We start from the raw sequence: 12,934 nt of genomic DNA on the forward strand, positions 1-12,934 counted from the left end.
CTAGCTAGTTAGCCTACCTTACCTCGGAACAAACACAACTAGCTAACATTAGCCGACTTTAACCCTCGAAGTTCAAGCTCAGTTGGCAGTAACGTTACAGTACACTCACTAAACAGCTAACTACTCATTCTGTCACTTTATAGTTGGTTTAACTGACACAGTTGTATTTACCAGATACTTGTGAGAGGTTTAAATAATAACCCTTGTTGTGTTTGTCACAGGTGACAGCTAGCTTCAATGCTCCATGATGATGTTCTACACTCAGCTCTTCACCTCCAAGCGGGGGCCACTAGCCAAAATTTGGCTAGCAGCCCACTGGGAAAGGAAACTCACCAAGGCCCATGTATTTGAATGTAATTTAGAAACAACCATCAAAGACATCATTTCACCTAAGGTAAAATATATACATATACATATATATATATATATATATATATATATATGTATATGTATAACACCTCCAAAACCCCATATAATGTAATAACTCACACCTAAAATATGAGTGCTGTCTGAGATGTATGTGTGATCTTTGTAGATGAAAATTGGTTTGCGGACCTCTGGTCATCTGCTCATTGGTGTGGTCCGGATCTACTCCAAGAAAACAAAGTATCTCCTCGCAGACTGCAATGATGCCCTGGTTAAAATTAAAATGGCATTCAGGCCAGGTAACACATCCTGTTAACAGTTGTTTAAATTGTGATGACAAATAATAGCAGCACAGGGTTTGGCAGGGCAGTGGCTACATTAAATTGGCTGAAACTTATGGCTGTGGCAGAGATAGGAAAGTGAAAACTGGTGAGCTGGATGCATTTATTAGAGGGAAAAAGCAACAGCACTGCACTACATTCTCCAGAATGATCATACAGTTGAAACACCTCTCTAAACTGTTTATAAACAAAAACTGAATATGTTAACTTTAATAGATGTGGATTGTTTTACCACGTTGTTTTAGTTTTACCTAAATGTACCTAATCAACTGACAACTGACTGTAAACACTGGTAAACACTTTCCCCAAAGAGAGCAACCACCAGAGGGTGACACAGACATAATTATTTAACCAACTTACTATGGAAGGAGGGAAGGAGTTCAATGCATGGATGTTATGTGCATGTGTGGTTTCTCACATGTGCAATATCACACAGACTCAACAGTCACACAGGACAGGGACTTAATGTAGGCATACATTTCTACAAGTAAGCATATGTTACTCTGTTTGCTCAGCTGACAAGAACTTGTATGTAAAATCCTAAAGACTCATTCAAACAACACACACAGGATGTCTTCTTGACTTTATAGTACCTGGTTAAATTCCAAAAGAAATACCTCTTCATTTTAATTATTGGGTGCTGGTTTTTCTAGTTCTAAGTGCACTCCATATTTGTATTATTTGCCATGTTTCTCTCTCTCAACACACCAGGTCAGACAGATATGCCTGTGGAGGGGCTCGAGGCAACAATTAAAGCAATTACCTTGATTGAAGATTTCTCTGCCTTTGATACCGAGGTGCCAAACCCAAGGTGTAATTTTCTTCTCTTCTCAGACAAATTCCAACATGACATTTATGTACTGCAGGTTTCTCTGAGACACGTCACTCAAGTCAAGTTTTTTATGCAAATGTAATGTAAAAGTTTTTGAGTTTATGAAACGGCCATGATTAAAAACATAGACCTGGTTTAATCAATTTTATTTACAGAACACTTTTAAAGATACTCAAAGATGCTTTACATGACAAATTAAGTTGTCATGCTTGGATTACAAACTTTACTAATATAATAAGTAATATTTCTTTTGTTTTGAGATCTGGTAGCAGAGCTAACCCTTTTGTCTACATTCGGATCCCTTATTGTTTCCTAATAAATAAGTATTCTGTCTGTGCCCACACTGTGTTCTCCCCGTACTTGGACACTAGTGACATAGATGTTGTGGACCACTTTTCACTGAACCAGTGTCGATCAGAGGATATCACTCTGAAAGAGGATTTTGGAAATGGATTCCTGAGCTTTATAGACTTTGGTAAGAACTAGTTTGTTTCCATGCCATGCTACTTCCTGATTTGATGCGAGCTATTGCCATTCTCCTTGTTAGTAAAGAGCATTATGATATATTCAGCATTTATTTATTCCTGCTACTTATGATTATGAATTAGGTACTACTAGGTACTAAGAAAACTTGGTTGGGAAACATTTAATAAGAAGTTAAGTCCCCAGCAGTTTTAGAAAACAGTTTAGAAATGAAATTAATTATCCGTGAGATTTAGATCTGCAGCAGTGAATGTGCTTGAGGCTAATTTCCACAGAAAAGATGGGAAAGTTGGAATGTATTTAGAGACAGACTAATGCATGGTTGGTTTTGGTCCTTTTATGAGATTTGTTGACAGTAACAAAAATATATGACTTAAACCTTCTCCTTTAAAGCATCCTTTCCTGTGCAGAGCTGACATCTCATACTGACTTTGCAATTTTTCCCCTCCTTTTGTGTGCCCTGATGGATAGGAGATGAGTCCCAGAGCCACCAGAATGGGCTGCTGGATATGAACTTCCAGAGCCTGGCTCAACATGGAGACACATTTGGGGATGAGGATAAAGGATTTGACCTACTCGGTAGGGATTGTGAATTGACCATGATACATTTTTGCTATATTTTACTCCAAAGAACATCAAGCACTGAAAAAAACTATCCTTGTGTTTTTTTGGCCAGCTCTTGTTAATAGTGGTCTTTAACCATTTGCCAAGTCTGTGTTAAACTCAGGGTTCCTGTGGATCCTTAAGAAGTCTCGACAGGCATTGAGTTTATTAATCTAAAAATAAGGCCTGACTTGGTATCAAAACGTCTTAAATCACTTTTTCAAAACTGTGAATACATGGCAAATAGAATTTAACTTATCAGTGTTTTTTTTTAATTTTGCATTGTGAAATCTTGAAATAATTGGTAATTAGTTTACCAAATGCCTCTGGCATTAACCTCACACAGATCAAGATAGGGGAACCGATAACACTCATATTTTGTTTCTGGCCGGGATGCTCAAAGCAGAGGATCCACTTTCTGTAGCTAGCTTTCACTGTACCCTTGGTGACACGAGGAACTGGAGATTCAACCAAAAATAGCTATTTGGCATTGCTTAAACTGGTAAAAGGTAATTCACACAATGCTTTAACTTGGCATGATGGGAATCAAGGTCGTGGAAGCCAACATGCAGAGTTAGAACACTAAATCCTAAGAAAACTTGCCAACAGACACCAGGTATTTACCAGAAAAGTCAAGTTTTATGTTACAATAAACATTCAGGCAAAATTGTCTCTAAATCTCAGAAACTGATGTTGGTTGGGGCTTTTTTTTACCATTCAGTTTTTGTTACTGTAAAATTGGTGTTACATTTCATTCCACGTGGCAAGAAAAAAAGTCTTAAGCCCAGTTAACACCAAAATTTGCAATGTTCAAACAGGTCATTTTGACTTGACCAGCGCACTTCACTACAAGCCGGTTGGCTGTTGAAACAGGTGACGTTCTAAAACCAGCCACTGCCGATTTAATCAGTGGAGTCGCAGGTGACACCATCAGCCGGCTTGAGTCGAGCTCAGATGGCCAGTTCACACTGCTGCAACATCCTAAAACAGTTTCGTCTCGTCGCAAATCTTTGGCCTACACTGGGTTTTAATTCTAACTTGAGCTATGATGTAGGAACCCTGAAACTACAATACATTTTACAACAGTAAATAATATTATGAAGATATCATTTTGACACAGAAGAAACCAGACAGGTTTTTCAATGCAGAGTTACTGGCCAAAAAGATGTAACTGTGATGTTTGTATACATAAACTTAAGCTAAAGGTGACCCATCTAAAGGGTGGAATGAAATGATGTGAGCAAACCCAACACACCAGACTTCCCAGTGTCCCAGTTCAGGGGCTGAATACTCCAAAGTCAGCCTTTGTAGACCAATTATGTCATAACATGCGTAGAAGGATTTTTCCTCAGTTTGTTCTTGTTAGGATTCTGAATATGTTTTGGATCAGGAGGGTTTAAAGGAAAAATAAAAGGAATATATGGATATATCTGGTATAATTTTCCAGTCATAAATCATGTGGAGTGTCACAGCCCATACTGTATACTCACATGAAGGCATCCTGGAACTTGTCCCAGTTTCCCAATGGCATTTGCCTTTTGTCAGCACTTTAAGGGCAGTAAACTGTAAAGTATTTGACTTCACAACTTGACTGGGATTGCACAAGCACCCCATTAGGTTTTGTCTCCATGAGGCTGAGCTGTTTCAGTTTGGAAGGAAGCAAAAATTCAGCCTGAAAAGGACGAGTGTTCCTGGGCTGCGTCTTTGAAGGATCCAGCCTCTGAATTGGGACACAAAGAAAATAGCATCTGAGACACAGCATGGCCTAACTGCCCATTAAATCACGATGACTGAACAGGAAACGATTCTCTCTGCTCTCATTCATCTATTGTCAGTCAGTCATCAGTCTTTGTAACAAGACAGTCCCACTACTGATACAGATAACATAAGAAAATGATGTAAAATCTTTGCCCTTGTCGTGTCAATAATGATTCTGTGCTGCTTTTTTAATTAACAAGAAGAGTGATTGGTTCTTCTACCTTTTAAATGGCCCTGCAGACTTTCTGACAAACTCCAGTGATAACGCTGCATCCACCGACTTCATCCCAGAGGAGCCTCCTAATGAAAATCCGGAGATCTCTACACCCAGATATCAACAAGGTGATAATTCATCATGATAAATATTTACAGCACATTAGTCATTCACATCCTGTTTTCACCTTCCATTAACTTTAATGTAAGGCACCTCCATCTGAAGAGCTGCATAATAGTAGTTCAATAATTATCAGTGCTGTGCATCTATTTTCTATTTTCCACTCAGTTCTTGTTTTGTTTGGTGGATGTTTTGTTCCTCAAGAGAGCACATTTGCATTCAGACTTATTTTCAAATTCAAAACAGGCTCCATGTGTTTTCCAGATGCTGATAGAAAGGAGATGGAGACCCCTACAGTGGATGAGACCACCCTGCTCGCTAACGAGAAGGAGGCGTTTGCTCTTGAACCTGTGGCCATCACTCGTAAGCAGAACTAACTCTCAAACTCACTCCTTCAACTCAAAGATCTGCTGTATATTATGCAAACATCAACTGATACACTGCCACAAGAACTGGCATCACCCCCCTGACACCACCACTATTATAATTCTGAACATTGCAATGCAAGGAGAGTTAGACCAGAAACCTCCAGGGCCGTAAGAGATTACATGTAACTGGGACTATGTAATCAGAAACAAAAAATAAGTAACTATAATCAGCCCAGATTGCATTTGAAAAAAATGTTTAATTAGATTATAGTTACATTGTCAGGAATTACTTGATTACGTTTTTGATGACATCCTTAAAATATAGCAGTTTTAAAATTATGAAATCTTTTCTCGTGATAATCAATATTCCATCAACTTATGAATAGCGCATCTGATGTTCCGGATTTCTTAGACGAGTGCTGAGAAGAACGATGCTGAGTCAAGCTGGAAGGTTCAAACAGCAGCGGTCTTTCTAACACAGCCTTCCATTATTGGTAATATCGCCATCACTTCCACTTCAAAAATGTGGATGTTGTAGAATATACAGAGTATACTTGTAGTTTGTGCTAGTACTGCTTTTGTAAGAGTAATTTGATTGGACATTTGAACTGTAAACGCTTAGAGAAAATCCAAAGTAACTTTCTACGTTTCAAAGAAATCTCATCCTAGCCTGGTTCCAGACCATAGACCCTGCCCACTCAACTGAGTAGGCTTGCATTACTGGTCTGGCATACTTCAGTGAATTTGCGATTTATCTCGTCCAAACGATGGACGGACCAATGAACGCCGGGGGTCTAGCAATTAGCCAATCAGCGCCACGCTGATGTCAAGCTGTACGCCGGTGGGTAACTGGTAAGGATAGCAACAATGGCGACCACTACAGATCCTACAGACCACATTAACGATGCTATCGAGGTATTTCGCCACTACTCGCGTTAATGGAGGACCAAATTAAGGAAGCTGCTAAACTGGATTTAACAGCGATGCAGCTGGGCGTGCACGACGACGGAGACATTTTAAACGGGCAATGCTTGCTTATTTTCGGCACCCCTGAAGCATGGATACTAATAACGTCAGATTCTGGGTGAGTCGTTGATCTCTACTGATTGGTTAGGGAAAAAATCAAATTCCCTCCCCCTTGTAAATCGCCTTCAATGGAAGCCATGTCAGACTGAAGGTTCTGGGAGCTTCAGTCTGACACTCAGGCTAATCTCATCCAACCCTCGAAATCTCAAACAGTTGACCTAGTGTCTATTCTCTGTCACAAACAGGCTTTCAATACCTGATACAGCAAAACAAGCGTTCCTATGACCTTCTGTTTCTTTACAGCAAACTCAGAGAAGAAGCGGGGGAAGAGGAAACGCAAGTTGGTTGTGGACCAGACTAAAGAGCTAACCAATGAATTCATCAAAAAGCAGCTGTTTGACTATTCAGATCTGATTGCCCCCTTGGACATGGCCCCACCAACCTTGCAGCTCATGCAGTGGAAGGAGAGCGGCAGTGCAGACAAACTCTTTACGCAGCCATGTTCGACTGTAGCAACTCCACAAATAAAGGAGGTAAAGGGATTAAGGGAGTCTTTATATTAGGTATGAATCATTCGTACTATCCCCCTCCTCTCAGCGTATTAGTCCCTGAGTACACTTGGGTCATCATATACATAAAGTTTTAGGTGCAGCAGACGGACACTACTGCCCCCGGGACAATCATCAGAGGGGACTGGCAGAGCAGTGAGGTGAAGCTCTGCTCCCAGCTGTCGTTTGGGAGCTCTCCACCTCCTGATAGAGCTGTGACTGCAGGTCAAAGGTGACAGCAAAGTCGGATTTGGATCTATCTATGCCGGGCTGTGCTGCTGTTTGATACAGAGGCATCAATATTGAATTGAGACTGTTTCATACCCGGTTAAAAACTCCTTGTAATCGTGTTAAATAGCTGTCCACTTCCGTGTTTTGGTACAATCAATGTTCAGAGTACAGCTCGGCATACCGTGCCCGTACAAAGTGTTCCCACTAATCAAATGAACTGCACTTTGGGGTCAAGTGTACTCAGATCTGGGCCCGGGTCCCTGATGTGAAAGACCCCTAAAAAATCCCTGAATGTTGGTCTTTTATCTTACAAACTATTAACTATAAAATTACATTGAAATGACTGCTGTTTCTGTTAAAGCTCATTTTGTCCTTGTAGCTCCTCGCTAAAAGTATCTTCCAGATGAAATTGAGTGTGCGTGAAGAGGATGAGGTGATGCGCCAGGGTGGACAAGAAGGTAGGAACTTGCATATTCAAGCAGTGGGAGAATTTTAATTTCCATAAAGTATGATTGCTCTACTTTAAATGTATCACTGGTGTTTTCCTCTGTTATGTCGCCACGCTATCTGTTTTATTTTGTCTTGTATAGATCAGAGGGACATAAGTGCCCTCACCACAGACGTCAGTGTCGTAGACTCATCAGTAGGTCCTGAAAGAACTCGCAACACTGAGCTGATGGACTTCGATCATGTGAATTACAACCAACATGAGAATAATTCAGATCTCACACAAGTAAGCATCAGCATGTCATTTTGAGAGAGGGGTTAAATCTCTATTAATGATGTTCCTTCACCTTTTAACTTTTGGTTTATAATCTGTGTCAGGATGAAAACAGGTCGGACTTCACTCACCCAGAGCTTCCATCCGAAGACTCCATGTTTGTCCATCCTTCTTGCATGCAGGAGGAGACTCAGTCAACTTCTCTCCACACTCAGGTGCCTGCGAGCACACACACAGTTACAAATAGAAACAGGGCAGGGAATAAGACTCTGTCAGGCTCCAGATTTCACTGCTCTTATCTTTGAAATGAAAGTAAACTAATAATGGGTGGTAATCTGGGGAAAAAATGGCTGGTACAGTAAACAAACAAGCCACTATCTGTCAGTGTTTGCCAGATGGCTGGTCTTAATTTCCCATTCTGCCTTGGAGATGTTCCCAGCTTCACTGACTGAAATATGGTCCTTTTCTAACCTGCAGTCTCTGCTGGACAGCCAGGACTTAAAGGAGAGGAGAGAAACCAGGCGTGCACAGAAGCTTCTGAACACTCTGAAAGTAAGGAGCTAAAAATAAACGTTCAGGTATTAGAAGCACAGTTAAACCAACTTTCCAGTCTCACATATTGTATGATATATATGTGTAAAGCATGTTCATGACACAGGACTGTTGTTTCCATGTTATGCCATACAATAGAAGACATCCTCTCACATCAAATACAATGTGAGTTTTTAGTCACACACTGCAGGATTTTGCAAAGACTGGAGATCTTGCAGGGTCACCATTTGCAAGACTATAACTAGACTCCTTTTGAGATCATTTCCTGACCTGCTCCTGGTTTGCCTGATATCAGACACAATTAAGAGCTCATTACACTGTGTGTCAATCTTCAGTCTGACATTGTGTTCACTCTAACTGATATCTGTGAGGGAGGAGGCTTTGAATCTCTTCAAATCTGAATCTAACACACACTAATGCATAGCCATGCATGTATATCTGTTTTGCTGGGGCTTTAAGAGTGGAGCAAAGCAAAGTAAGAACAAACTACGATGTCAGGTGATACTGGGAAGACATGTCGATTTAGACCAGACTCCACAGCAGCATATGTCTTGTCTATAGTGTTCACCATCGTTGTCATTAGTTGCTGCACATCGCTTGACAACAGCGCAAGTCCTACCCATGGCACTGATTGGCTTATCAAGTCCACATGCAGTGCTCAGTGGTCGCTTTTTATTTTAACTGAGAAACTGCGGTTTGATGTCGCGATGCCAGAACAGAAGTAACCACAAAAACACATAACTCTTAAAACTCACTTAAAGTTGTCATAGTTTGACCATATTCTTCTCAATTTGGCATCAATGCAATCTAAAAGATAAACTGTATTTTAGTACAAACATTTTGGATTTTGTTGCCTCTGTTGGTTAGCTGTGCTGTTATAGTGGGAGGGAGACTGTGAGAATGAGACGCAAACTGATTCAAAAATTAAAGATTTCTCACTAAAATAGATAATAGTTGGTTGGTTGAGACACACGCCAAATCAAACGCCAACTCTTGTTCACTCCACAACTCCTACAGGTTTCTCCTCCTTTTCCACAGCACAAGAGAGCTGAGACTTGTGTTCATGTCATTGAACTTTATTGTTTGCGTCAGCTAAGATTAAAAACGTATATTAATATTAAACATGTTTGGTTTGTCAGAACACAAAGATGAGATCAAGACTGACTTAAAGGACAGCTTGGACCATACACCAAATGATCAAGATCACACGAGCGCCACAACTCTAGCAAAACTCTCATGATTTTATTCTGACATTGGAAATTTGTCCGCAACAGTGAAATTGCTTGAAAAGTCTTTAAACATGAGGCCGACATAACACAGTGTCCCTGCTCTATTTTAATACTGAATGGCAGATATAAATCTATAGTCACAGTGGACAGGGATTTAAAGGTGAGAAGGCCAGGGCAGGATTAGGGATGATGTCGGGGAAATTAAATTCTCTCACATGCGTGTGTTTGTGTTTGTGTGTGTGTGTGTTTGTTTTGCAGAACCAAAGTAACAGCAACACCACGTTCAGCCTGGAGGCCCTCTGCGATGGAGGCACTCGCTTGCAGGCTGCGACCACCTTCTTCTGTCTCCTGGTGCTGAAAAAACAAAAAGCCCTTCACCTGCACCAGAGAGCACCCTACGAGGACATCATCGCCACACCTGGACCCACGTTCTACGACTAGTAAAACAGAAAACAGTTTGATAACATTTACAGAGTTGCAGTCCTGGTTCTGCTCGATCTGCCTCATGCACAAGTAGCACAATGTTTGTGTTACTGTCTCAGTTACTTGGGACGAAATTAAAATTACTCAAATCTTTTCTGGGCTAAATGGGAAAAACATTAGTTGTTTATTTGTGTGTATGTAAAACATGCACATACTCTAATTGCTTGTTCTCAGCACTTTTTGTTTGTGAGAATTGGGACATATCAGTGAAGGAACATTGTGTCTAAAACTGCTTTCATTAGACCTCCGACATCATACAGGATCTGACGCCAGAAATCACACCCGTAAATATTTTAAGTGATCGGCAAGGTCCTTCGTATCTATTTATTTTTTTAATGTTATTTTATATCAGCAACATGTGTGATGTTCCACAGTTATATTTCTAGTGTTTTACACCAGTTCCTCTTCTATTTATTCCAAACACAGGATTTTAAGTATGTGTATAAGATCTTTTATACACCAGGTGTCACTTGAATTCCTGTTGCATTTTTATGGAGAGAGAAAAGCAAAATGGACATTTTGTTTTAAGTAAATGTTGCAGAATGTTGCTTTCTGGTTTTATTTACATCCATTTAAAATCGTTCTGTTTTAATGGCTATTCATATGAAACACAGGTAAGACTGAATATTTACTGGATTTGTAGACATTTTTTAGCTTTCGTGAGGTTTATGTTACTGAAGTTTGGGATGTGAAACTAAATTCATATATACAACTGTCATTTTGTTGTTAAGATATTCAGTATGCTTGTATTTGTTTCCTGCAGCTGCAGAAAACTGAGCACGTCTGTGGAGCACAGGGCCGTAGCCTCAGCAACAAACTGGTGATTAGTGTTAATAGAGTCAAACTGAGTTATATTTAATTATTAGCCTGAAACTTGTTAGAATCTGTATTTCATCCATTTTATTCTGTGCTCAGTGCAGACGCGACATCACACATTCAGCGACAGAGGAATAATTGTCTTATCTCACAGGTTTACAAATGATAGTAGGAGGTGATGATTAATACAGACCTGTGCTTTGAAGGCATAGGAATGACTTTACCAAACTGGACTTCAGTGACCTTCCCATTTCTCAGTTGTTCTTGAAGTTAATTTTGTAAAAAAAAAAAAAAAAAAAAAGTCTTAAGAATTTACTTTTACTTTTCTTTTTTTTTTACTTTTTCCTGACACTGTAAATATGTTCTGGCTTATGTCATTGCAAATTGTATTAAAATAAATGCATAAATGGATATTGTTTAAGTGTGTTTTTATTTTAAATGTCCAGTGTGTAGGATTTAGTAGCAGCTAGCAGTGAAGTTGCAGAAGTGAGTGCCAAACGTGTAGGGTAACTACTGAGATGCAACAATGTGCATGGCCCTATCCAGAGCAAGCCCCCAGGAAGTGTGCTGGACTGTGAAGCCCATTTTACAGAGTGGCCAGTTCTGAAATTACAACTTCAAGGCTTGTCACATGATGCCCTGGAGCCTAAACGTCTTCTTTCCATCGACTCACATTGAGAAAGCGACGCCTGTAAATCAGTGAATACATTTTTTTCATTCAGTCCGATAACATTATGAAAGTCTATAAAGACACATAATCAAATAATTTCTATGCTCTTACAAGTTGGCCGAGGTCTAAGCCAGAAGTTAGCTACTCGGCCATAATGTGCAGCTACAGCCACGTTCCATTTAAAGCCTGCCGCACCCACCACCGGTAAGGCAAGGCAAGGCAAGTTTATTTGTAGAGCACAATTCGTACACAAAGTAACTCAAAGTGCTTTACAGAGCAAGAAAATGCATTAAAATCACAATGCAAAATAAAAACATAAATAATCATTATAAAATGAACGGTACAGGACAAACCTACCCATGCAGCGTTGTTGTGTTTTTGTTTGTTTTTTTAATCCTGCTACAACACAACACTGTAGTGAGTTCATGTGAGTTCAAACCATAGACTGTATGAATAATGGCCATAGCCACCATGATGTTGCCCACTAGATTGTGGAGTGCTGTTTTGAAGCCTTGAGTTCAGCATTTTGGCTGTCGCCATCTTGGATTTCTGGAGCCAGAAGTGACCAGATTTGGACAAGATGGTGGGGCTGTGAAGGAACGAGAAGTAGATCTGACTGAGGGAGCCGAAGGGCACTACGCACGCCCACCTACAGTACACTGGCAACCTGACTGAACACTGCACTGCACCCGGCTTTGCTGTGCTACATTGCCACTAACAAAGTTAGTTTCCATAATTCATGGTAAACTTTAGAGATACGCATTAAAAGTAATCTTAGTGACATAAGCTAATTGCATACATGTCCACATTGAGCAAATATTAAATGTAAGAGGAGTAACGTTAACCTTTTTAACGTTAGCGTTAGCTGAAGTTAACATTACCATGTGTAAGTTCAGGTTAAAGCATGGTTCAAATGTAGCAAATATCCACAGAAGCAGAGCACTGCAGTTACCATGGTTGTTTGGCGCAGTCCCTTCCCAGTGGAGCAAAAGGTGTGGCTGAGGGCTGAGGACTCTTAAATCCACTGGGTCAAACCATGTGCTGCCATGTCATGGGGGGATTTGGGTTAAGTCAGTTTTGCTTTGCATTTAGTTGTAGTTGCCGTCCATTTTAGTTCCCCCTTGTGTATTATTTGGTTTGTCAAACACCTTGTTTTGTTATTGTATTGAGTATACATTCATCAGCCACTTTATTAGGTACACCTGTTCAACTGCTCTTTAACACAAATGGCTAATCAGCCAATCATGTGGCAGCAACTCAGTGCATCTTGGCATGTAGACATGGTCAAGACGACCTGCTGAAGTTCTTAGCATCAGAATGAGGAAGAAATGTGATTTAAGTGACTTTGAACGTGGCATGGCTGTTAATGAGTATTTCAGAAACTGCTGATCAAATGGGATTTTCACACACAACCATCTCTAGGGTTTACAGAGGATGGTCCCATAAAGAGAAAACAGCAGCAGTTCTCTGGGTGAAAATGCCTTGTTGATGCCAGAGGTCAGAGGAGAATGGCCAGACTGGTTCAAGATGATAGAAAGGCAACAGTAACAACACGTCCAACCTTGAAACAGAT

General features: G+C 40.3%; 1 protein-coding gene across 1 annotated transcript; it reads left to right on the forward strand.

Annotated features, from left to right (window-relative positions):
- The first annotated feature begins 233 nt into the window (after positions 1 to 233).
- On the forward strand, positions 234 to 11,479 carry rad21l1 (RAD21 cohesin complex component like 1). The gene is made up of 13 exons (XM_033629717.2): positions 234 to 394; positions 536 to 665; positions 1,419 to 1,518; positions 1,911 to 2,014; positions 2,494 to 2,601; positions 4,624 to 4,725; positions 4,982 to 5,080; positions 6,415 to 6,644; positions 7,270 to 7,348; positions 7,481 to 7,623; positions 7,716 to 7,826; positions 8,089 to 8,163; positions 9,651 to 11,479. The coding sequence occupies exons 1-13, from the start codon at positions 245 to 247 to the stop codon at positions 9,831 to 9,833; spliced, it is 1,614 nt and encodes a 537-aa protein (XP_033485608.1). The 5' UTR covers positions 234 to 244; the 3' UTR covers positions 9,834 to 11,479.
- The last annotated feature ends 1,455 nt before the right edge of the window (positions 11,480 to 12,934 follow it).

This window comes from Epinephelus lanceolatus, chromosome 8 (assembly GCF_041903045.1).
Source record: "Epinephelus lanceolatus isolate andai-2023 chromosome 8, ASM4190304v1, whole genome shotgun sequence".
NCBI lineage: Eukaryota > Metazoa > Chordata > Actinopteri > Perciformes > Serranidae > Epinephelus > Epinephelus lanceolatus.

Excerpts from the sequence above, each read along its gene's own strand:
- rad21l1 (XM_033629717.2), top strand. The coding sequence starts at position 245 with ATGATGATGTTCTACACTCAGCTCTTCACCTCCAAGCGGGGGCCACTA. Across the intron at positions 666-1,418 it reads TAAAATGGCATTCAGGCCAG|GTCAGACAGATATGCCTGTG; the intron begins GTAACACATCCT and ends TCAACACACCAG. Across the intron at positions 7,827-8,088 it reads CAACTTCTCTCCACACTCAG|TCTCTGCTGGACAGCCAGGA; the intron begins GTGCCTGCGAGC and ends TCTAACCTGCAG.